This window comes from Tasmannia lanceolata, unplaced genomic scaffold (genome assembly GCF_043159265.1).
Source record: "Tasmannia lanceolata isolate RefF3 unplaced genomic scaffold, GAP_Taslan_0.1 ptg000024l, whole genome shotgun sequence".
NCBI lineage: Eukaryota > Viridiplantae > Streptophyta > Magnoliopsida > Canellales > Winteraceae > Tasmannia > Tasmannia lanceolata.
Window position 1 is genome coordinate 12,351,633 of NW_027518701.1, and position 27,021 is coordinate 12,378,653.

At 37.9% G+C, this 27,021-nt stretch overlaps 2 protein-coding genes across 2 annotated transcripts; one reads left to right on the top strand and one right to left on the bottom strand.

Moving 5' to 3' along the window:
- Positions 1-1,933: 1,933 nt before the first annotated feature.
- Positions 1,934-26,913, bottom strand: LOC143857191 (disease resistance protein At4g27190-like). Its single transcript, XM_077367588.1, has 2 exons — positions 26,610-26,913; positions 1,934-5,762 (listed from the first exon to the last, which is right to left on the bottom strand). The coding sequence occupies exon 2, from the start codon at positions 5,727-5,729 to the stop codon at positions 2,442-2,444; it is 3,288 nt and encodes a 1,095-aa protein (XP_077223703.1). The 5' UTR covers positions 5,730-5,762; positions 26,610-26,913; the 3' UTR covers positions 1,934-2,441.
- LOC143857039 (uncharacterized) lies at positions 19,628-22,345 on the top strand. Its single transcript, XM_077367311.1, has 3 exons — positions 19,628-20,006; positions 21,988-22,004; positions 22,244-22,345. Exons 1-3 carry the CDS (start codon positions 19,628-19,630, stop codon positions 22,343-22,345), a joined length of 498 nt encoding a protein of 165 aa, XP_077223426.1.
- Positions 26,914-27,021: the final 108 nt, after the last annotated feature.

Below are 27,021 nucleotides of genomic sequence, written 5' to 3' on the forward strand. Positions count from 1 at the left end.
ACTACTGTATTTTGATGAGGGAATTCCTCACTTTATTAAAAGTACGGTATGGCCTGCACCATATCTCTCTCTTTATTTTTCATATTACCTCCTCTTATCTTTTTGAATAATCTACTTATCTAACCTTTTAGTACCCATTTCCAATTATGTAAGGCTGATTTCTAATCTTTTTTTAGTAATGTATCCATCTGCTATTTGAATGCATCTTAAAAAATAAAGTATAGGATACTTTTTTTTCTTTCCCCGTGTCCCACTAGTTTATAGAGAACTAAGGATGATCTACTTTTTTTTCTTGCCCCGTTGTTTAGATTTAACAGATGCGATTTAGACACGGCGGATTTCTTTTGGCGATCCAACCCGGCCCGAGTTGCACCCCTAAATTTTTTATCCTTTCTTTGTCGTTTTCAAGAAAAAGAGAAAGAAAAGGGGTGGGTAATGTAGTCATTTTGAAAAAAATAAATATAAGATGGTAAAATGCTGTAAAAGAGGGTGGAGATATCATTTCCCATAAACAATACACGAAACAGCCAATGTTTAAGGAAACGTTGTGAAGATATCACTTTCCTTTTATATTAATAACAACGATCGTCATGGTCCCCACCACATGATTAATTTGAATGATCTGAACCCTTCATTTCAAGGGCTAGTGACATAATTGTCCATTTGAGAGCGGTTGATTGGATGCTCGAGATAATCAAATCCAAGGGAATTTTCAGTGCAGTCACCTCAACAATAGAGCCTACCGAATGAAGGGTTTGGATCATGCTAATGTCACGTGGGTGGACATAGATCGGGCTTCTTATGCTTACAAGTATATTGTAGTCCCTATTTTTTCTAAGAAAACAAACAAAATTTCATTTTAATTTAGTCCCTATTTTTTTCCATGAAATCTTTTTCTACGATTAAGTGACTGTACGCCCACACAAATATTGCATGCATTGCGACGTGTTGGGTCCAATGATTGTGTTGTGTGAGAAGAGGTTTTGAAAACAAATCATATTCCATCTGAAAGTAGATTGAGTGGAGCTACAATGATGTAAGGTCTTCTACCATCACTCTTGATTGTAGAACCATTGGGACCCACTTGAGGGAATATCCGTTTGATGATATGGGTCCCACAGCTTTAATCAACTTTTGTCTTTTATCCATTGAAACCGGAATGCTTCTCAACATTTTTGAACTTTCCGCTTTACAAATTAGACTGTGAGTAGTTAAATTTAAGGCAAATTTATATGATGTAGGCACATATTATAAAAAAAAATAGAATTCACCTTATAAGGGGTGCGTGTTATCCTACAGGGGTGCGGAAAAATACTCAACTCAGCTCCACTAAGCCTTTGTCCCAAACTAGTTGGAGTCAGCTTTTTTTTATAAAGGGCCATTCTTCTTCAAAGACCCAAACCATTCTTTCATAAGGTGCCTAAATAGGCTGTGCCCAAAAATCATCTTTATATATGATGGCAACCCACTGAATGGACATTTTTTTATAGTTGAATAGAGAGAGAGTGGTTATCCACTGTTTAATTATTTACCTCCTTGGCAAGATTTGGTTTTGACCGTTGATCTTGTAGAACATCGCTCAAACGGTCTATACGAAAGCTTCACCCTAGAATGTTATTAGTTATTTCGGAAATTTTTTCAATTGAAATTGTTTCTATGATTTTAATTTTCTCAAGTTCTTTTTGGACCCCAGAGAACCTACTCTCTTAAAACCAACACATTGACCTTATAATGATAGATTACAAACAAACCTTGAAATCTTTTTTTCATGAAATATTTTTCTATGAAAATTTTACCCCAACATGCACACCAATTTGCACTTCAATTTAGTCAATGTTGTTGCTTGTTGAAGCTTACCGATTGCCCTTCGCATCCAATTTTGTATTTCTAAGTTAAAAGTAAAAAAAGGGGAAAATTTGCACACGAATGACCAGCCATAAACTTGTACTGAGACATTAAATAATAAAAAATCCAGAGGAAATCCACTGCTTTATATTACAGAATTAAAAAGAAAAAAGTAGACAAAAGCCACTCCCTATAATTACATTACAGATTTGATATATTTACAGAATTACAAGAAAAAACAGAAAATAACCACTCCTTAAAATTACAATATAGAGTTCAAAAGGAAAAACCAAAAGAAAGCCCGTCCATAAAATTACAAATTTTAAAAGAAAAGACAGAAGAATGCCACTCACCGAAGTTACATACGTCAAAAAGAAGAAAAAAATAGAGTAGGCACATGAAGGGAATAGGAGGGGATCTGCTATAGAGAAAGATGTACCAGCTTGCCATTGGGTGAACTCCGAGAGACTTTCCATTAAATGATCCAACACCTCGCTATTTGATCTGTTTCAGCTTTAATTGACGTTGCCATCTTCTTCTTCTTCCTCCTCCTCCTCCTCTTCTTCTTTTTCCTCCTCTTCGTCTTTAGAGGAGCTTCAATAGAGGATGGGATGGAGACGAGCCTTGAAGCTGTCTTCTTCTTCTTCCCACTTCAATTCTTCCCACCACTCCCTTTCCGCTTCAATCTTTTGCAGAGACGGCACGCTATCCGGCCCTCCAAATGGTAGCTTCTTCAAATTTGGACATGAAAATATTTCAGTGGTTTCCAAGGAATGCAAAGCAAGTAGCCTTACATAGAAATGCTCCAACTTTTGTAGATTTATTAATTCCAAGGATCTCAATTTAGGTAGCATTGCATTCTCATCCCCCACCACCTCCTCCACCTCTGAAATTATCTTCTTCACTTCCCCGCAAATTCTAACTGAGAGTTTTGCAAGATTAGGGAGGCCTTTCACTTGAGCGGAAGAAAAGATTTCTTTCGACCCATAGCACCAAGAGATTTCGAGTTGAGTCAGGCTTTGTAGTGTTGGCAATCCAATCCACATATTTTCCATCTTTGGGAGCTTCTCTAGATACAACTTTTGAAGTTTAGGAAGCACTAGTTTATTTTCTGTTGGCACCACAAACAAGTGTTCCACATTCTCACACGACCCAACCGAGAGTTGCACGAGATTCTGCATTCTTTGCAATAAATTGGGCGTGATTACTACATGCTTTAGACGATGACAATCCCAAATAGACATTCTGGTGAGGTTTGCAAGAGTTGGGAGCGGAAGGGATTCATCATCAGACACTACCTTCTCTAACTTTCCAAGTCCAGAAAGTCCAAAATATTGCACATGTTGGAGGGCATATTCAGGAACATCCTTCCCACTAATAAGATATTCCATCTCATCACAACTCTCCATGTAAATAAATACCACAAATTGAAATCCATGCTTATCCAAATCCAAAAGATTCTTTGACGATTGGTGGAATCCTATGGTTAGGGTAGTACTCTGAGGGAACAAAAACAACTTTACCCACATAGGGATTGGTGCGGAACCATTAATGATTATCTCACGATTACCTGTTGGAAATATAAAATAATTCTCCGATAAATATCGCTTTATCATACCTGTTGCAAATAAAAATTCATTCTCATGTGCTCCAAGTTGAAGGTGGAAGTGAAATTTCTTCAAATGTGTGCAAGATCTGAACAAGTCATCTTGGGTAAAGCGGTGTGCATCTTTTATCTTCACCCTCAAATTAGTCAACCGTCTTAAAGACGCTACTTCTGCCAACATAGCATTGCCGTTGCTGGCCTCCCCCACTCCTTCTCCTTCAACCTCCCACCTATCAAAGCTTTCATTCATATCCAATTCCTCCAAACGAGTCAACCTACGTAGGACTGCATTTCTTGGTATAACTTCAAGAATTTCATTGTTTGATAAGTTCAAACGCCTTAGATTTGTCAAATTTCCAATTTCCATTGGCAGTTCCTTGAAATCGTTACTAGAGAGATCCAAACGCCTTAGATTTGTCAAATTTCCGATTTCCATTGGCAGTTGGCTGAATTTGTTACGAGAGAGATCGAGGGATTCTAGTGCTTTAAGTTCCCCGACATGTGACAAGCCAGCCGAAAGATTACAATCTCGTAGACAGAGTTCCTTAAGGTTCTGCAGGCATGCCAGAGATGGAGGTATCCTTTTAATAGCCGTCCTACCTATATCCAAAACACGAAGATCGTTGATGGTTTTGAAAAACTTGTCCGGTATTTCTGCCAAATTACTATTTTCTTGCATCAATAATGTTAGAAGCTGGGGGCATTCCACTCTATCTGGAAGTTTCCGTATTCTGTTGTTCATCAATGAGAGCCTCTTACATTCTTGTAACCTCTCCATTTCTGGCCAATCTTCAAGTCCTAATCCAGCCTTCACCACAAACCTATAGTCACCTTCTTTGGATGCAATCCAAATGGCCATATCCCGTACCATGTCATGCATCCTTACATTCCCTTTCTTTTCACTCTCTAGCAACAAGCTACAAGACTTGAGTTTCTCAATTAAGGCACATCCTTTATTCATTGTTTCCTCTAAATTCTCAAACTTCACCAAGATTCCCTCAGCAATCAAGTATCTAATCATCCTATCCGCAGGAATTTCGAAGTCCTCTGGAAATAGAGCACAGAACAAAAAACATTGTTTTAGCTCCTCAGTTTTCAAATGACTAAAGCTTATTCTGAGGGATTGATACACCTCCTTCTCCATGCCTTCAATATATACCGGGTCTGATCTTTTCAATTCGGTTACTGCATTCTCCCAGACTGATAAATTATTGTTACCACTTAGTGCCCCCCCAAGTGTAACAAGGGCTAGTGGCAGGCCGCGGCATTCTTGAGCAGCCTTCCTTGCCACATCTTGCAAGCTTTGACAATCAACAACATCTCCCACTTTCCCTCTAAACAAATCCCAGGATTCATCCTCTAACAACAAATTTACTGGGATATGAACTTGGCTTCCCATTAATCTGCATATATCTAAGCTTCGAGATGTTAATAAAATCTTACACCACTTATTTTCAGCACTATAGGGAATTCCTATCTTGACTATATCTAATCTCTCCCACAAATCATCCAAGATTATGAGTAACTTCTTAACATGCATTAATTTTCTCCTTAGTTCACTTTCTCTAGTGGATTCAATTTCCTCTTTGAGCTCCATTCCCAATTTCTTTGCAATTTCTTCTTGGATGATTTTTAATTTTACATCCTTAGACACAGTTACCATCACAATTGCATCAAAAGTCGATGTCCCTTTCAATTTATTGTTTACATTTTTCACAAGAGTAGTTTTTCCAACTCCACCCATGCCATAGACACCAATCATTCTGATATTTTCATCCTTTAGAGCATCCATAACTTTATTCAATGACAAATTTACTGTCTTTAGACCATCAATTGAAGAAGTAGGGATGGACTCTACCCTTGGAGGTGGCGGGGCTGTTGCCACAATCTCAAATGTTCCTTTACTATGGTGATCGGTAATGGTGTCTACCTTATCTTTTGCAAGTTTACTCAATCTATATCGCCGACGCCAATTGGGACACCACCCCATGAGGCATTTCATGTTTTCCTCTACACTGACCTCTATTTGATTTGCTTCTAATATCATTTCATTTGCTCTTTCGATCCACAATTGAACATCATCAGTGACCTCATCACCATTTGAGCATCTTTCATCTACACGTTTCTTTATAAAGTTTCTCCTCGCTACAAGTTCTTGCACATGACTTTTTAAATTTTCAGCATTGCCTTTAAAATTATTTAGATAGTCCATGCGTTTCTTAAGAGGTTCCCACGAACACTTTGCTATCTCTACGAGAACTTGAATCAATGTGTCCATTGTCTTCTCCACACAAATAAACCACAAACAATTCTACAAAAAGAAAAAAGAGAACACAATGACAAAAATAAAAGTTAACAAGTCTATGAGATTATTATGAATTGGACTTGTAATTGAAACATAAGGACAACAAAAATGCTTAGTTAACGTGAAATAATTTTTTTGATTATGAAATTAGTTCTTTAGCATTATATGATGCAAATAAAAAAACCAATCACTATGTTAACATGGCTTTATCTTGCCCATTTATATTGGAGTAGTCATTTTTTGTAGTGTAGAACTAGAGCACAAACTATTAAGAAGAAATCATCATTCTAAAAATAATGAGTGACTAAGGATAACATGACATTCATTATCTTTTTTACTCTCCATATTAGTAAAAACATCCATTTATTTCTCTTGGTGCCGTTGACAGCTTCAACAATAACACAAATTGCCCATCTTTTTTATAAATTTTACTAGTACTAATTTCTCAACATTCATTTTTAGAAAAATTAATTTTCTATTAAAAATACTATTATATGTTTCATAAAACAGACAAAGGTGTGACTTGTTTACACCACGAAACATTATTATTGTCTAATTGTCTTATATTTTTTATTTAAGTACGCAATTTTTTTAAAAGGAAATTATGTTTTGATCTCATTACTGTTTGAAAATGCTTATTACAATTTTAGATATTTCTAATTCACAATGAAAAGCTCAAATCTGAAATGAAAATTTATTTAACTTTAAAACCTGCAGCTACAAGGGATATTAAAATATAGCTATATATTTTTATTTTACCCTTGAACATAGTAACGAGAGATCCAAACTCTCTATGTGTAGATAGACACCCAAACGACACTCCTAAATTGTATGAATAAAAGGCAAACACCAAAAGAACAAGTAAACACAAACTCATTGGAGAAATTGGACAAGCAGAACTTGTAAGTCATCACTACTTATCGCTTTTACCCTTGAACATAGTATAGATAGATCCAAACTCTCTATGTGTACATAGACACCCTAAACGACACTCCTAAACTGTATGAAGAAAAGGCAAACACCGAAAGAACAAGAAAACACAAACTCATTGGAGAAATTGGACAGGCAGAACTTCTAAGTCATCACTACTTATCCCACTTCAGTAGATGAGTTGGGCTAGCAGATATAGTTGTGGGAACATACCCATTGGTGCATAGTTACATGAAGGATAAATGAGGATGAAGAAAGAGTTAGTTGTTAAATAGGATTCTTGTGTTTGTGGTACTAGGTAGAAAAATAAAAAAGACAGTGATATATCCAAGGGTTCGATTCATTTTAGGAGTCATGGCTAGAAGCAATAAGTGAGTTTTTTAAATGATTGTATTTTGAGTACACTAATTGTCTGCACTTATACTTCCTCAATTTGTGCAATCCATAGCTGAACCTTGTACGGACATCCCTCCGAGAAACTGTCCGTTTTGGCCAGTTCCAACGACTAGTCCGACGGACATCCTTGGATCGTTTGCGGATCATCAGTTGTGACCGTTGGGGCCTAAAATGGCTAGTTTTTTTTTTTTCCAAACTTCTATAAAAGAGCCTCTAAAGTCCCTAAACATGCAAGAAACGCACTTGGGCTTACCTTAAACCATATTCCAAGTGTAAAATACCCTATAGCCCTTACTTGCACACCATTGGAAGGATTAGCTTAGGATTTCATTTGTAATCTTTTCCTTAAGAGAGTGTGTGCTTCAATTGTAAATTTGCCTTTGTAAAGGCTGTTTTTCTTTCTTCTTGCAATTGGTGAAGAGTAACCGTATCAACCTATGGAAGGACAAGCTTGGGGATAAAGCTTGGGCTTGGGAAATGAACTCTTGAGCATGGACCTAGGCCATGATTGGGACGAACCACTATAAAATCAGCAGACAGAGTCCTACTCTCTCTCTTTAATTTTCATTGTGTACCTTTGATCATGGTTTTAAATTTCGACCGAAATCCGAAATTTCGGTGGAGACCGACACCGAAATCGACCAAAACCGAAACGGTCATTTATTTTGGCCGAAATTTTGGGTTTTCCGAAATTTGACCCAAAAAAACTGTTTTTTTATATATTAATTTAATATTTTACCGAAATTTGGACCGAAATTTAATATTAAATAAAATATTAATTTCGGGCTATGTACCAGATTTATTTTGAAATTTCGGTCGAAATTTCGAAATTCCAGGGTCCGAAACTGGTACCGAAACCGAAATTTTAAACCTTGCATTTGATTTTGACTTCCAATTTTCTATTTTATTGTTTTCTAAGCTTTAATTGTTAAATCATTTTACGCAGAGAAAAAAGTTTTTAAATCCCAATTCACCCTCCCTTGGATTGCCCCTTTGGGCAAAAATTGGTATTAGAGCCTTAGTCATCAATTGTTGTAATAAATCCATCCCAACAGTTAGTATCCGTTCTTTGGGCTCTTGAATAAGGCTTAACAAGTCTACGAGTTAAATGGAAACATCTTCTCGCTTTTCTGAAGACCATTCAATGGTTAGACCTCCCTACTTCAATTGATCTAACCATGGTTTTAAATTTCGACCGAAATCCGAAATTACGGACCGAAATTTCGGATTTCGGTGGAGACCGACACCGAAATCGACCAAAACCGAAACGGTCATTTATTTCGGCCGAAATTTTTGAATTTCGGTCGAAATTTCGGTTTTTCCAAAATTTGACCCAAAAAAATTGTTTTTTTATATATTAATTTAATATTTTACCGAAATTTCGACCGAAATTTTGAAATTTAGGTCGAAATTTTGAAATTCCAGGGTCCGAAACCAGTACCGAAACCGAAATTTTAAACCTTCGATCTAACTACAGGTATTGGAAAAGCCGTACGATGATCCGTCTGATGTCGATTGCTTTTGACATTTGGGAGATCATTGGAGAAGGTTATTCAATGCCATCAAAACCTAAGAAATAATGGAGTGAAAATGATAAAAACTAAGCTACCATAAACCCCAAGGTCATGAATGCCTTGTTTTCTGCCTTGTCCCCAGAAGATTTCATAGCGTTCCATATATGCAACTGCTAAGGAAATTTGGGATTCACTAAAGTGAACCATGAAGGGAAAAATCATATTAAATAATTAAAAATTAAATTGTTTGTCCATAAATATGAATTATTTAAAATAAAAAATAGGAATTAATTTTTGATTTGTTTACTCGGTTTACTAACATTACTAACGAGTTAAAATCTCTTGGTGAAGGATATGATAGCGTAGAAACAGTAAATAAAATCCCAAAGTCCTGTTCGAAGAATTGGGAGCCAAAAGTGACAGACATCCAAGCAGCAAAGGATCTCTCCAAGCTCTCATTAGAAGAACACATTGGATCTCTAATCACACATGAGATGATCTTCGACAACCGAGATGAAGAGAGAGAAAAGAAAGGCATCGCTTTCAAAGAATCTTCCTCAAGTGAAAGTAAGAATGAAGATGAAGCAATAATTAGAAAATTCAAAAAATTGCTAAGAAGAAAAGAAAAGAAGGAAAGAAGAAAGAATGAGCAAAGTGAAGAAGAATGGGAACGTGCTACAAATTCAGAAGCGTGGGTACATCAAGCCAAATTGCCCTATCAACAAAGTCACCTCCTCCGAAATAGGAGGAGGAAGAAGAAAGAGGACAAAAAAAAGGCATGAACACCACTTGGGAAGAGTTAGAAGCAAATGAAGAATCGTCATCAAGTATCTTAAGTGGAGAGGACGCAAACATATGCTTCATGGGATTCACCGACCATTTTGAGGTGACTCATTGTGATACTGATTTTTCTTATGATGATTTATTCGAGGCTTTGGAAAAATAAATTACCAAAAAGAATGATCTTAAAAAATGTCCTCCAAAAATTTGAAAAGAGCTTGAAGATTGAAAGAAAAAATTTGATTCAAAGTCTTCTATAAAGAATGATTGATTAAAGAAAATGAGAAATTGACTTTAAATTATGAATTGAATGATTCTAATAATGATGATTTAATTAATCTTTTGAAATAATAAAACAAAGCATTCATTTCTAAAATTGATAAATTGATTAAGGTAAATGAAGCCATGAACAATGAAAATAATGATTTTATTAAAGAAATTCAAGACTTGAGAAAAGAAAATTAAAACCGAATTTCCAAAAATCATGATTTAAGATTATATCTAGATAAATTCATTAATGAGGAACTAATTGTAGACATAATCCTTAAAAAAATCATGATGCTCATATAATAAAACAAAATATGCTCAAAATGCAACTTTTGGAAATAATTCTAGCCCTTTCCACTCCATGTCATTATTGTGGCAAAATGAGGCACTGTTAATTTAATTGCAAATTTAAAAACTGTAATGGCGATGGGTTTTTCTCAAAATGCAACTTTTGGAAATAATGCTAGCCAATTCCACTCCATGTCATTATTGTGGCAAAATAAGGCACTATTAATTTAATTGCAAATTTAAGAACTTAAATGATGATGGGTTTTGTTGGATAAAAAAAGAACCATTTTTTTTTAATTAAAGGAAATGGGAACCATGAAAATATGGTTCTAAGGACTTCAACTTCATTATGTCATAAATATGCCTACCTAGATTTAGGATTCAAATAAATAATTTTTAAAATTTTATGGAATTGAAAATCTTTCAAGCAAAAATGAAAATCATTCATGAAAATCCTTAGAAAGTTTGATAGGTTTCAAAGCCCTCTAATATTATGTTTTTGAATAAAAAAGGGATGGCTAGATTTTACATTACATTTTGACAAGTAGGTGTTCTTTAAGTTTTGTAATTTCATCTATTTGAAACTCATTTTTATAAAATCCATGTTTTTATGAAATTTTTTGAGAAACTATCTTGCCTCATCTTTTTGTTGATGCCAAAGGGGGGAGTGGGAGGAATTGGATTGTTTAAATTTAACCTTCAAAATCATTTATCGAAACAATTTTGAACATAGCATCGATTAAGGGGGAGTATTTTCTCTCTCTTTAAAACAGATATATAGGTGGAGCTTAAAGGGAAAATCATCTTGTGTTTGTCATCATTAAAGAGGGGGAGATTGTTAGCTGAAGGGTTCAACCTCAGCTACTCTACCAAGTCATGTGTTGATGAGAATAAACACATCGTGATGATATATATTAGTCATTATATTAATGGTTCATTGTTATATAAGAAAGCACTTTGAAGGAAAATTGAAGATTAGCGGAGCATGGATCAAGTCATGGAGTGGAGTCAAAGCTTATCAAATGGAAAACCATAAAGCATGAAGCATTGATCCAAGATTGAAGAAGACGTGTCTAAAGTCTTTATAATGCAAACTAGTCCTTCTTTGTATTTGTGTGTTAATGGCTCTATGATAGACTTAAAACAAGAGTAATTGAGCTTAAGTTGAATATAAAATGGATTGCACACTAGTCTAGAAAGTCAAAGTGGAGTCTGAATAATTTAACACATTTTGGATTTTGGACATAAATGGCCTTAAAGTGTGAAATCCATTCGATCGAGAGGAAAACCTTACACGGAAGTCCGTGGAAATGGATGGATATCTGTCCGAGGAACTGGCCAAAATGGCGGCTAGTCCGACAAATGTCCATGGATTAATGTCTGTTTGTGTAACTGTCCATGGAAGCACAAGAGGGATTATCTTGTGATAGTGACAGAGGCTGTAATTGGGCCAAACTATTGTAAAATTGGTGCACTTCTTCCTACCCTATAATTTGTTATATTTGATTTTATTCTCCAATTTTCTATTATAATTTGTTCTAAGTTTTAATTGTTAAATAATTTTAAGTAGTACAAAATGTTTTAAAATTTCAATTCACCCCCTTCTTATGTTTCCCCCTGGGCCAACAATGTGAATCAAACACGGGTTCTTAGAAGAGGCAACTAAAAGATCCAAGTGGAATGCTATGTCTAATAACGCACTATATACCTTAAAACAATTAGTGAAGGATGATAAGGAAAAATCAGAAAAAATAGTGGAAATTCGTGCAAGCTTTACTAAGGCAAATGAGAAGAGAAATTCATTTTTTAATATTAGAAAATCAAGAGAAAATAAGGAAAAATCAGAAAAATAGTGGAAATTCCTGGAAAAACTTGGAGAAATTATATGGTGTTTGTTTTGGATTTGAAATTTATTAAGAGTAAAGATTCAATAAGAAGAAGAAGAAAAGAGGAAATTCAATATAAGTTTCGGTTCAAGTGGTTAAATTATGTATTTTCAATTCCTGTGTGTTTTTCGGCCATTCCTGTGTGTTTTTCGACCACTTTTGGCAAATGTCTTCAACTAAAAAGTTGTAGATCAACTTGATAGCAAGCAAATTCATATAATATTTTTTATTTCTGGTTTAGCTTTGAAAGAGTTATGGTCTTTTTACTATTCTGAAATTTCATGGGAAGCAAACTGATATTTTAAAGTTTTCTGGCCACCTTCGACAAGATTTGGCCAGAGGTGTAACACATGAAAGTTGTTGGTAATGAGTTATTAAACAACTCCTATGTTTGGTTCAAAGTTCAATTCTAAGTGTATGAAAACTTATTTCAACTTGAAGATTTAAGTTTTCAAATCTGAGCGGAATTTTGTGTTTTCCAGCTGTAAATACCCAAAATACCCCCTTATAAAATTTTCTTCCCCTCTAATTAGAAGGGAATTTTTGACAGTTAGAATTTGGCTTTGATTAAGGCTTCTTAAGAAAGCCTATAAATATATTGTTTAGTGGCTAAAACAAAGCCTAAACGCTTTGTTCAGCCCTACATAAAGAAATTAGAGAGAAAGAGAGAGAGAGAGAAAACCCGATTGAAGAAGAAGAAGATCAAGACCAAGAAATCAGAGAAGCAATCACAGAGCATCCGACCATGAATCTGGGTAAGAACTTTGAGTATTTTTCGTTTGATACGAACTAAAAACAAGATTGATAGATTTTGATAAAGTTTAAATCAATTAGAACTTGGTGTATGATTGATCTAAGGGATGAATTCATGGATCCCTAAGAGAACTTTGATTTTAGAACTATAATTAGGGTTCAGATCGATTCCTAAAAAGATTTGATTATTTTTTGGTAATTAGATCTGAGGATTTTTTAGCATGACATTGTATTAGATGGATTTCTCTCGTCGATACGAGTCCAACGGATCCAACCACACGCGATTTGGATGTCAAACAAATGAGTTATGGCCGTTTTAGTGTAAAAAACGGTGAAAAATCGCATCATGGGGCGGACGTCCTGCAAAAAATGGCGAACGTCCGACTGAAAGCGACCAGGCAAATTGAAAGTTTCCCGGACATCCGGAAAAGTTTCCAGACGTCCGGCGCGACAGTGTTTTCCACCGACGGCTTAAACTTTGAAAATTCATAACTTATTTCTTTCTTGTCCGTGTTTACGCTCTTATACTCTACAGGCATGCCAGAAACATGTTCTTTCTATTAAAAGTACTTTCAAAAAGTTTTGGAGACTCTATAGTGACAAAAATTTCAAAATACTAAAAGAACCCTATGACGATTTACAGATTCTTTTCCGAAATGGCACCAAAGGGTGTCTTATGTCAGTAGCAGGACATATATGTCTGGTAAGAGTGAAATTAATAACGAAACTCATGGAGAATATCAATACTCTTAATTGTGTGTAACTAAGGTGATTAATAAAAAGGAAATGTCTTCATCATTGAGGTACGTAATAACGTACTACTTTGGGTATTTCATAAACCCTATGCACTTTGAATTGACGTTGACTTTGGAACTTCGTATTGATATCTTTGAACCTCTGAAATAGCCTTAGGTCTATCATGCCTATTTCTGCTTCATCTATTTAGTATGATACCGTAACTATTCTGAATCTTTGAAATAACTGTTGTGGATATCCGTTCTAAACTTTGAACCTTTGAAACTACCGGTTTTGAACTTTGAATCTTTCGTACTTTTGAATATGAATCCCTGAACCTATTTCTGGACACTTCTGTGGAGGCTTGGGTATTTTTGAAACCCTCCCATATGGGTGTAGTACAATTGACAACTCTGAAACCCACAGTGGGGGTAGTACACTGGAACTTCTGGCCCGTCAGTGGGACAAAACGCTGGCCCTGTCGACTTGTATCTGAAGTTTGAGGAACTAGTTCCAACACTGTGGACTGTCGGTGTAAGCAATAACATGTCTTCTGGACCATGCCGATGATTCTGAAGTGTATTTGAATTCTGAACACCTTTTTGGCTTTGACCATAACTTTGATATTGAATTGCTCTAATGCACCTTTAACTCAGAAATTTATTTGACATGCACCTATAATTATTGTTGTGCCTATTATTCAGTTGAGACCTCAGTATTCAGTTTTGATTCTGTTATCTGACCCATATTGAGCCTTGGCATGCTTAGATTTGTACTTAGAGTAGTGCTTTATTATGTACTGAGCTTTTCAGCTGACTGTGGTTATATAATACTTTTCAGGTCTTGACCCTCGTTTGGTTAACGAGGACCAGGACGCTTTGCATTTGTACCGGACATTGACCTGGAGATTAGTTTAGTTATTTTCAGTTCATTAGGACGTGAGTTCTTTGAATAAGATGTAAAGACCTTATTATTTTATTTTGCTTTGACTCAGGGGAGAGTTGAGATTTGATTTGACTTTATTGGGTGCGCATTAATTTAGACTTTAATATTTTAGTTATGAAATGCCAGATTTATTTCTTTTATTGATTTGTAACCTTGTACATTTGTGGGACTTGTCTTGCAGGTGTACGACGCTGTCATGTCCTATGCCCAGGGTGGGGGTTTGGGGCGTGACAGAAAAGTGGTATCAGAGCCTAGGCTTTAGGTCCTAAGTAGAATCATTTGAACAAAGGACTTTGAATGTGAGAATTGGGGATTTAGATAAGGAGAACTTAGGAAGCGCTTGATGGGTTTGTGTGTTTCAGGGACGCCTGACAACACATAAGTCAGTCGCGCGATTATGGCCCAATTATAAATTCAAATGCACCTGGGGACGCTTGGGAAGCATGCGAGTTTATAATTGGGTAAGAATCATAAGAAATATAAGAGATAGATATTAGGTCCAAATGAGAATGTCTTGTATTACTATATGAATACAATGTATGTATGTAACTATGCTTTATACAGTTTTTTTGATTATGTGTTTTATTGGATTTAGGAATATGGCAACTCGAGGAGGACGTGGTGGTCGTGGAACTTGAGTAAAACCCAAAAGCCCGTTTACGGCACATGCCTTTACGGCACAACCAAAAAGCCCGTTTTCAGACAACACTTACCTGAATTTAACTTTGAGTCAAAAAACATGAGGGGTTACGCACACCTATTCAAAGCGTGTGGCTAGGTATTGGATGCCCATTGCCGCAAGGAGCTTAACGCACCAGACCACGTATGATTTGGAGTCCAAATAGAGTAGTTATCGACTTTTAAAGTTCCCGAAAACTCTTGGAAAACCCTAAAAACCTAGTTTCGGGCATATCGAAGTTATCCACGCCCCTCTGAAGCACGATATTAGGTTTATAGGATCCCTCTTGTCCTGAGGAATCCAACGGATCTAACCAAACGCTATTCGGAGTCCAAACGAAGGAGTTATAGCCCACTAAAACTCTCGGAAAACCCCGAAAACACTCAGAATGCCCCCAAACCTACATACAGGTGGCACCAAAATTGTGGGTGTGACCTCCAAATCGTAGATTGCGATTTCCAAATCGCAATTTGCAATTTCGGAATCGCACCCTATGATTTGGAACCTAACCTACATATATGGGGGTAAGTGTAAAAATAAAATTTTTAACATTTCAGAAGTAGGTTTTCAGATAAAAACCTCTATTTCTTCAATTTTCAACCATTTTGAAAGCAAACTCTGTCCAAAAAACCCTAGTTTCTTTACCCGAGAGAGACAAAGTAGAAATTCCTAAGGAGCTCACACTGGGCATCAGCATTCTACCGAATTTCTGAGGACTCATAGTGACACCCTCCAAATAGCGCTGTTGTTCTGCCGAATTTCGAAGAACTCGGGGCTATCTTATCCAAATAGTAGCATTGTTCTACCGAATTTTTGAAAAACCTGAAGCACCATCCTCCAATTAGCACCGTTGTTCTACTGAATTCTCGGAGAACGCGAAGCCACACCATCCAACTGGCACTGTTACACCGTCGACTTTTCAGGAGGCGTCCCCACTCCTTTATGTAAAATTGCATTTATTTCATTGCTTTCTGCATTTTTATTATAAAACCCGGTACTGGGTACTTATAGGGTCCATTGCTCCTCTTGCCCATGGTCATGTAACTCAAATCCCGTACCCCTCTTTGTAAATAGGGCTATGTTCCCTCTCCTTATCCCGCCACTCTGTCTCCGGTCCTACCATAGACAAAAAAGATGACGAGAGCCCTCTTGCTCCAACGATGTTGGACAAGCGGAGGGAATAAAAAACCCACCATTTTCTTTCCTTTATGTCTTGCCATTTCAGTTTATTTTAGTTATCCTTATTGAGGTTGCACTACGAGATCTCCTGGGAATCGAAATACACAGTATATATAACTTCAATCTGGATAATGCCCAAACCAATTCTTTTCTTTTCTTTGCAAATCCTATTCATTTACATATAAGAATTAAGCCTAATCATAATAAAGATCAAAAAGTTAAAATTTCAGATAAAATTCTTCAAACTGCCAAACCAACTCAAGAGACCGGGTTTACCTGGGCATGAGGGGTACCTAACACCTTCCCCGAATGTAACCATAACCCTTATACAGATTTCTGTAAAGATCATACCTTAACAAACAGAGTAAAATTACAGGTTCTAGGCCCCAATCCTAGAGTACAGCTTTGGTTATTGCTCCTCCAATGAATCCCAAATCTCTATCCTCATTTCATCAGAAAAGCAGACACGGGTCCTAGGCCCTAACCTAGGTGGCGACTCTGAAATTCTCTTTTCTATGGAATTCGGATTACAATCCCAAGTTCATGGGAAACGCAGACAGACAAACACTCCCTTCCTAACCTGATGTGGTGATCCCGTGCTCTTCACGAGTTGCCGAACGGCGGGAAAAAATGGGCTCCCAAAAACAGTGACGTGACACTGTGCAGATGACTGGAGGCGCGGGTGTACTGAACTATGTGTGTACGATCCTAGAGGCTATATAATAGGATATGCACTGCATGTCATCCAAGGGGGTGACAGATTGGCGGCTAGTGATATAGAATCTTGAATGGTGAAGGAAGGATTTCGTATGATGATAGATAGTGGCGGTGCTGCAGAGGGGGAAGATGTCGTACGGTCTCCTACGGTGGTGGATGTAATTCTAGGGGAGGTGACATCATACAACTCTCAAGAGGTTCCTTCTCGGCCGGAAGTGTTAGGGTGGAGCACACGATCGTGCATTGCTGAAGGTCAGTTGGCTGGGAGCATTGTACCTCGGGCAAAGTGGCGATGGTACCGTCTGACAGTACTCGACTGTGGTCCCCAACGTCTAAGGCACTCACCGATTGGTTTGTCCTTTACTCTAAATTTGGATCGACAGGGTGAATTACACGCGTCACTTCGTTTTTAGGCATCTGATTTTTCCCCAACATATAAGCCCCTGTTCTTTGAGTTGGTATGGGTCGAGGAAGTAGTTTTGTTTTGCATGGATTTAATCTGACGAGACTGTGGTGGGGGTTTCTTGCTTAAGGCTGGCAAGTGCCTTGGTCCAAAGGTGACGCTTGACTACCGGAGTCTAATTGAAGTAGGCGGAGTCATTTCATTCTCTCACTCTGGCATGCAACACGAGGGAGGAAGTTTCAGAATCAAAGTGGTGTATTTGTTGTGCATACTTGTTTCCGAAGTGGGGCAGAACAATTATGGTGCATGAAACAATTAATGCACGTGGGAGTCAATGCTTTGAATTCCCGAATAACGGGGATACCGTAACAATGGTAGTTGGTGAGGGAGCGGTGAAGGGGTCCACGTGGGAGGCAATCCAAACAATGAATTTGGGAGGTCGCAATCCGCACTGTGAATGCAGATAGTTGTGCTTCGAACGGTGCAGAGAGGACTACAAAAGGTTGTTTCCACTCCATCCTTAAGCATTCCCGCATCTATTTATCTCCCCCTTTATCTCGAGTGCTTTTCTATTCCTTCATGGGCGGAGTTTTTTTTTTCTCCTTTTTCTCTTAGTGACATGTGGAGTAACGTGGACTAGAGATGGATCTTCAAGAAGTAGGTCTTGTGGTGGAGATTGACACAAAATTACTAGGCGGCAATGCTCGTGTTCAAGTAGGATTCACCCCTTGACTTTGAATGGGGTTTACTTCATCTTTCTGTAATGATAAAGAGAGTCGCCTTGTATATCTCGATTGTGATGTAGGCATGGGGCTTGACTCACAATGCCCTCCACGTGGGCTTCGAGCCAAGGATACTATATCTGGTGATATGAATGCCAACTGGCATGATGCATACACAATTTATAGTGATGCTTCAAAGAAAGGCTTAGGATGTGTGTTAATGCAAAATGGCAAAGTGATTGTGTATGCATCACACCAGTTGAGACCTTATGAAGAGAACTACCCGACCCATGATTTGGAATTGGCAGTCGTCGTGTTTGCTTTGAAAATTTGGAGGCATTATCTGTATGGAGAACCTTGTGAAATTGTCACTGATCATAAGAGTCTGAAATACATTTTTACTCAAAAAGAACTTAACATGAGGCAGAGGCGTTGATTAGAACTACTGAAGGACTACGACTTAACCATAAGTTATCACCCCGAAAAAGCTAACGTGGTAGCTGATACTCTAAGTCGGAAGTCATCTGTGAATCTGGCAACTATGGTTACTTCTCAGAAACATATTTTGGAGGATCTCTGAAGAGCGGAAATAGAATTTCGTGATCCTGACTTTGGGCTACTGATGACAGCACTCCAAGTTCGGCCCACATTGCAAGAAAGAATCAGGATAGCTTAGGAATCTGACCCAGAACTTTGTAAAATTAGAAATAAGTTTGAAGAAGGATCTGAATTTGAATTCTGAATTCACAATGATGGTACCTTAATGTTTGGTAACCACATTTGTGATCTGAATGACTCTGTTTTGAAAAATGAAATTTTGAAGGAAGTGCACAGTTCGCGTTATTCTGTACACCTTGGAGGTACGAAAATGTATAAGGACTTTAAAGGAAATTTTTGTGGAAATTTATGAAAAAAGAAATAGTTTAGTATGTATCTCAGTGCCTAACTTGTCAGGTGATTAAGGCAGAACATTAGAGATCACTCAGAACACTGCAACCACTTCCCATCCTAGAATGGAAGTGGGAGGAGATTATGATTGGCTTTGTGCCGTCTTTACCTCGTACTCCCTCAGGCAATGATTCTGCGTAGGTAATTATGGACAAATTGACAAAGACCGGCCTGACACCCGAAAGGTTGGCCAGATTGTATGTTGATCAGATAGTTAAGTATCATGGTGTGCCTAAAGTCATTGTATCTGATAGAGACACTCGGTTTATTTCTCAGTTTTTGAACAGTTTGCATTTATCAATGGGATCTTCCCATAAGTTCAGTACAACTTTTCATCCTAAAAAAGATGGCCAATCTAAAAGAACCATTCAAATTTTAGAAGATATGCTCAGGGCTTGTGTTATGGATTTGAAATGATCTTAGGATGATCATCTTCCCTTAATTGAATTCTCTTACAATAACAGTTATCAGGCCAGTATTCAGATGGCGTCTTTTGAGGCCCTCTATGGGAGGAAATGTAGATCACCTATATGTTGGGATGATGTGGGTGAGAGAAGACTCTTAGCACTGGATTTGGTTCAGCAAGCAGTGGATAAAATTCAATTGATTAGAGAGCATCTCTGCGTGGCACAAAGCCGACAGAAGAGCTATACAGATGTCAGATGAAGAGAATTAGAAATTCAGATTGGGGATAAGGAACTTTTGAAAGTATCTCCCACAAAGGGAGTGATGCGGTTTGAAATTAGAGGAAAAATCAGCCCGAGATTTGTGGGACCATATGAAATATTGGAAAAGATTGGGAAAGTGGCTTACCGACTGGTATTACCTCCATCATTATCTAGAGTACACAGTGTGATTCATGTGTCTATGTTACGAAAGTATATACCAGATCCGAACCATGTGATTGAATTGGAAGCTTTGAATCTAAGAGAAGATCTTCCATTTGAAGAGCAACCTATCCGTATTGTGGATCATAAGAACCAAGTTCTCAGGCGAATAAATATTTCATATGTGAAAGTTCAGTGGCAAAATCACTCGGAACGTGAAGCCACCTGGGAGCTGGAGGAGAAAATGAGATTGAAATGTCCATTCCTATTTGAAAATTCAGGTATGCAATAAGTAAATTTCGATGACGAAATTTTTGCAAGGAGGGTAGAATATAAGATACCGAAAATACCCATTACTGAAATTTCGTTCCCCCTATTAAGAAGGGGTGTTTTTGTCCGTTAAGAATTTGGCTTTGATTAGGACATTTTTAAGAAAGCCTATAAATATACTGTTTTGTGGCTAAACAAACCCTAAACAATTTGTTCCGCTCTAGAGAAAGAAATCAGAGAGAGAGAGAGAGAGAAGAAAAAGAAGGCCAAGGAGATCGCGATTTTGGAGTCGAAGCCGTGAATCAGGGTGAGGTCTATATTTTACATAAAACTTGGCTTGTTAAGAACCCTAAAACTAGGATCTAATGAGACTTGTTATTATGATTTAGTTGGTTTTGTGTAAAGAATTGTATAAGAATTTAGGGATGAATTTATAGATCCCTAATAAACTAAGAATTGAGTTTTGGAACTCTAAGAATCTAGGTCTGGGTTAAGCCTTAAAAGCTTAGATTAATTATGATAAATAGATCTGAGATTTTTGGAGCATTAAATTGGATTAGATGGATTCCTCTCGTCGATACGAATCCAACGGATCCAACCATGCGCGAATCAGAGTTAAAACGAGAAAGTTATGCCCTTTTGAAGTTTTCGGGACGAATCTGAAATTCTGCTGGAAAAACCTAGTCCGCGATCTTAGGACTTCCGCAGCATAGCATAGGACTTCCGAAGGGGGACCAGTAGAATTTCTTAAACCCAGTCTGCTACCTTAGGACTTCCGAAGGGGGACCAGTAGAATTGCTTCTCCGACTTGTATCTTCGGAAGGCTTTCGGACTTCCTAAGGTACACCAGTACGACGTCAGAATGCAAAAATTCGGAAAAACTTTAGATTTTCATAACTTATTCGTTTCTTGTCCGTTTTTTACGCTTTTGTACTCTACGGACATGCCGGAAATGAGTACTTTCTGTTAAATATAGTTTTAAAAAGTTTTAGAGACTTTAAAATGATGAAAATTTCAAAATATTAAACGAACCCTAGGACGGTTTACCGATTCTTTTCCGAAGGGACACCAAAGGGACACCAAAGGGTGTCTTGTGTCAGTAGGAGGATATATGTGCCGGATAGGAACAAAATTAATAATGAAACTCATGGAGAATATACATACTATTGATTGCAGGTGACTAAAGTGATTAAGAAAAGAAGAAGTTTTCATCATTAAGGTACGTAATAACGTACTACTTTGGCTATTTTATAAACCTTATATACTTGGAATCGATACTTACTTTGGAACCTTGTGATTGATATCTTTGAACCTCTGAAGTAGCCTTAGGTCTAGCATGCCTATTTTTGTTTCACCTATTTAGTGTAATACCATTACTATTCTGAACTTTTGAAATCACTGTTGTGGGTATCCGTTCTGAATTTTTAACCTTTGAAACTATCGTTTGAACTTTGAATCTTTGGAACTATTTGAATATGAATCCCTGAACCTATTTCTGGACATTTCTTTGGAGGCTTGGGTATTTCTGAAACCTGGCCATATGGGGGTAGTGTAATTGGCAAATTCTGAAACCCACCGTGGGGGTAGTACACTGGAACTTCTAGCCTGTTAGTGGGATAAAACACTGGCCCTATCAACTTGTATCTGAACTTTGAGGAACTAGTTCCAACACCATCGACTGTCGGTGTAAGCAATAATATGTCTTATGGACCATGCCGATGACTCTGGAGTGTATTTTAATTCTGATCATCTTTTAGGCTTTGACCATAACTTTGATATTGAATTGCTCTAATGCACCTTTAACTCAAAAATTTATTTGACATGCACCTGTAATTATTATTGTGCCTATTGTTTAGTTGAGACCTCATTATTCAGCTTTGATTATGTTATATGACCCATATTGAGCCTTGGCATGCTTAGATCTGTACTTAGAGTAGTGCTTTATTATGTACTGAGCTTTTCAGCTAACTGTGGTTATATAATACTTTTCAGGTCTTGACCCTCGTGAGGTTAACGAGGAACATGACTCTTAGCATTTGAACCGGACGTTGGCCTGGAGATTGGTTTAGTTATTTTCAGTTCATTAGGAAGTGAGTTCTTTGAATAAGATGTAAAGACACTATTATTGTATTTTGCTTTGACTTAGGGGAGAGTTGAGATTTGATTTGACTTTGTTGGGTCCGCATTAATTGAGACTTTAATATTTTAGTTATGAAATGCCAGGTTTATTTCTGTTATTGTTTTGTAGCTTTGTGCATTTGTGAGACTTGTCTTGCAGGTGTACGGCGTTGCCATGTCCTATGCCCAGGGTGGGGGTTTGGGGCGTGACAGTATTACAATTCGCGAATGATAGAAGGAGCCCTTTGGGCCGATAACTTGGTTCTTCGACGATCTGAAGTATCTGACCCCATGAATTTTGGAAAGCTCGCCCGAAGTTGGGAAGGTCCCTATAAACTTACGAGAGTTCTACGGCAGAGTGCCTATCAATTGGAGACACTCGACGGAACACCGGTACCCCAACCTTGGAGAAAATCTTTTTTCAGTAAGTTTGTTTTCAGTTTAGGTTCAGTTTCTCTTATTTTTGTTTTTGTTTTTATGGAGGAATATGTTATTTCTTCTCCATGTAATCGCTACATTTTGTAATGAATAAAAAATTCATTTTTCTATCAAAATTGTGCCTCCAAGTTTGTGTGAACATTTTCTTCTATTATCTCCGTACTCTAGGACTACCCATAATGGGAGGTTGGACCATACGCCCATGACGTAAAAGGTCGCCGACCCTGGTTGGGCTTTTAAGAACAATACCCACCGAACCAAGCTTTTTAGCCGATCTGGTAGGGTACAACATTGAATGAGTTCGAGCCTAGCTTTTACGCGACCGAAATAGTGTGCTTAAAGGAAGGTCTTTGGACCACCCAGGAGATATGTGAGTGTGACCGAGGACTCATCACTCGGAAACCACCACTATACATCCCTGGTACTAAGACCCTAATCATCTTAAGGGTAGGGCTGGCCAACTCAAGTTGATCACTCACGAAGGCAACCAGTTGATGTGCGCCTGAGGCATCGTACCTTTTAAGGCATGGTAGAGGCTATCCTTTCTCCAAAAAGCACCAAGATACAAAGCTCGGATTCAACCTTCTAAGGTTGAGATCCAAAAGCTCGATTCTATATCTGGGACTCTCCAAATAGTCCCTACCCAGCTTACTCTTAAATAAGATGAGGAAGCAAACTTCATAAGAATTCTTCAAGAAAGGATGAAGCTTGGACTTACCATATTAAGGGAAAAGCCCAAAAGCTCGGTCCTTTCACCAGCTTAAGGGTAAAGGTTACACTGGCGGATAGGGGACCTTTTACTGGCGGTCTTGAACGCCAGTAAAAACCTTTTTCCTTGTAGTGTAAAAGAATACTTTCTAAGACAAAAGTTCGGACTAGCCACTCTAAAGACTTCGAAAGAACATCACCAGTCAATCCAAAACACATAGGGAGGTAGAGGATTGGAAGTCCGAAAAACTACAAAATTATAGTTATTCTTTGCCCTTTCTCTTAGTTTTTGAAGATTATGTTACTAGTTTTTTTTTTTGGAAGAGTAAGTCATTGAGTGTTAATAATTATGTCTGCCTTGAATTTTTAATATGAGCTCTATATTGATGAGTGTAATGGATTAATGGGTGTAGATTCCTGAGTGTCAATATTTTAATACTTAATGGACGAGTCTACTGGATGACAGGTTAATATGAACTTGGTGGCCAAGGAATTGAATTTGTATATCGACAGCTTATAGGTTTGTATCCCAATTTTGGGTTTACCACCCTCTCTCTCTCTCTCTCTCTCTCTCTCTCTCTCTCTCTCTCTCTCTCTCTCTCGTTGGTGGGCCCAACAATTAATTTGTTGAAGTCTTTGAACGAGGCCCCGCCCATATTTTTCAAACTAAACTGTACGGCCCATGATCCAAACCGTCCATTTGATAGCCCACAACATAAATAGTTTGCGCTCCAAACTCTCATTTCCATAAGATGATCCTAGCCCTCCAATCTAAAGAGAAACTAGTGCATATTATGGAAATCTCTATAGATTGCAAAGTTGCGATCATCCCATGGAAGTGATTTTTGGGGCACAACCTATTTACTGTGGGACCTGATTCGGGAGGTTATCTCTTTCACACGCATGAGAGTGGTGTTGTTTTGTTGCTCTTTTCTGTTGTATTGATTTTTCTGTGTATAGCCACTCTTTTCTGTGAATTTGTCACTAAACAAAATCCGAACTTCCCGCAAAAGAAAGATGACCAGAGTCGCCACCTAGATAAGAAACCTAGGACCCATAAGGGACACTGTAAAACTAGTCTACAATCCCATATATCTAGGTCTGTCACTCTCATGGTACTCTGGCCTTTTTTCTAGGTAGCCCTTTCCACAGGTCGCCCCTTCCACGGCGGCCCACTCTGTGGCAACTTCACTCTGTCAGCTTTCACTTTGAGTCCCTCACCAGACCCCACAATGGCGGGAGCCTCGTGCACTGTGCCACCCTTTTTTTTTTATTTACATTGTGGCCCATCAAATGGATGGTTAGGGTCATCCTATGGTGTGAGTCGCAAAATAACATTAAGTCCGAATTGTAGGCCGCACCAATATTTTTTAAAATGAAGTGTACAACACACCATAGGATGATCCAAGGCGTCCATTTGATGGGCCGCAACGTAAATAAGTTGTGTCCTGAAAAATCATTTCCAAAGGAGTATCCAAGCCCTCCGATCTATAAGGTTTCCATAATATGCATTAGATCGGAGGGCAAGGATCCCTGTGGAAATGATTTTTCGCGACACAACCTATTTCGGTTGCAGCCCATCAAACGAGCGGCTTGGTTCATCATGTGTGTGGGTCGTACGGTTCATTTTGAAAAAATATGGGTGGGGCCTACCTTGGTCAAAGATTTGAACAAATTAATTGTTGGGCCCACCAACCGTTCATGTTGGAGTAAACCTGGCCAAAATTGACCCGGACCCGCGGGTCCACCCGGCCCGCCCGTAAATTCCGGGTCCGGGTCAGCAATCTGTGGCCCGTTAAAATTGACCTGCGGGTCCACCCGGCCCGTCAAAACTGGGCCGGGCCGGGTGGACCCGCGGGTGCCCGTAGAGAATTACATAAGTTTTATTTTGGCCTTTTTTTCCCGTAATTGGTCATATTTTTTTCATTTTCTTTGTAGTTTTGTCTGGTAATTGTCATATTTTAACACATTTTTTGGTAATTTTTCTACTTTGCCTCCCTTTTCCGGTAATTTTTCATTTAAAACTTAGTAACCATATGATTATTATAAATTGCTATTATTTTATTGCTATGATTATTATAAATTGCTATTAATTTATTGCTAGCCACCTTTGCGCAACTCGTACTTCTGTTGGATCTTTGCAGCAAAGGATGTGGACAATCCGAAAAGTAGACTCGGGGAAGGTGGATAGCGAATCCTTATTAAAAAAAATCTTAAAAATAATATGTCAGAAATCCGGGCGACCCGTACGGGCCAGGTCTGGGTCCAATCATAGTGACCCGTACAATTTTCCGGGTCATTTTGACCAGGCCCGTTTGACCCAGACCCTTACGGGCCGGGTCAAAACCGGCCCGGCCCACCCGTTTGCCAGGTCTATGTTGGAGAGAGGTTTGGAGTAGTGTGTACCGGGCCTACCAGCCGTAGAGTCGGGGGAATATTACTGCCGTGAACATTTTTGCCACCTAATTTTTAATGTTTTTTTAACTTTTAGCCGGCCTCCATGACTCATGGCTAATAAGATATCCGGTGCACTTATGTACATTTGGATATGTCAGCATACTTTCCGGCTGTTCTAACCAACCCCTATTTGTTTTTAAAGTTCTTTCGACGGTTTTATAACCGGTGGTCCTCTGAGGGCCGGGAATTCTCTGATGATGATTGGCCAGCAGTTAACTTAAGTTTTCCCCGCGGTCAGTACAGTCGGGATAAGTGTAGTTTCTTGTGAGGGAGAATTAGATTTATGAATTTGATAATAAAATTATGTTAGAGGTCAAAAGGAATGGTATCGATTAATTGCAAAATAATAAACAAATTGAGCAATGAAATATTGACATGCAGCAGCCAAATCTCGATATTAGAATTACTATTGACTTATATGAAATGGAAAATAGAAATCTGTTATAGATAAATTTATATAAAGATAAGACAATAACGACATAAGAAAAAATAAACACCTATCGAATTTGTAGAAGTTAATTGAGCATAGGAGAATTGAAATTTAAGGATGGTTATATTGCCAATGTCTAGAAAAGATAGGGCAGTTAAATGGTGCGAAAAACATAGAGTTGAGAAGGTGGGTGTGAGGGGAGGATGAAAAGACACTAAAAAACTGGAAAAATAGAACCCAATTTTAAGCAGGTTATTTTTTCACAATTTTTTTAGGGATTATTCATGCAATCACCACTCTTGCCCTCTCAAATTGGGCCTACTAATATTCCATAGAATAATTTTTCAATCTTGCCAAACATTCCCTTACTCTTCATAGTTCCAAAAAACAAATTCCTCAGAAACCTACTAAATCAATCTCTAATCGATCTCTAAGAAAACAAAGGTTACAAAAAAGAAAATACCTGTTTTCACCAACGTGATCTCTCCAAGTTGCGGCAAAGACAATGGAGATGAAAGTTTGGACAATACGAAAACTTAGAAAAATTAGAGGCAATTCTCTTCTTGGGTTTAATGGCATAATATAAAGGCAAATCTCTTCTTACAAGCTGTAAAGCAAAGTGAATTGTGCTTTGCTTTTGTTCATTGTCTCTGTGTCTTTTTCTTTTTGTTAAGCGCACACATAGAGAGATAACGTAAAGCTGATGAAGAGAAAACTCATGGGTGGGACTTGACAATTCTCATACTGAGATCAAGGGTTTGGGATTTTTTGACCCCAATGTTTAACGTGGTAATGGGACCATCCTTTTTTCTTTTTTAAAAATAGAGATATTCGACGCTTGTACTTTTCATTTTTCATATTGGATGCCTTTCTTA

Bases quoted from the DNA above. Each gene is read 5' to 3' on its own strand.
- LOC143857191 (XM_077367588.1), bottom strand. From the start codon at position 5,729: ATGGACACATTGATTCAAGTTCTCGTAGAGATAGCAAAGTGTTCGTGG.
- LOC143857039 (XM_077367311.1), top strand. From the start codon at position 19,628: ATGCGGTTTGAAATTAGAGGAAAAATCAGCCCGAGATTTGTGGGACCA.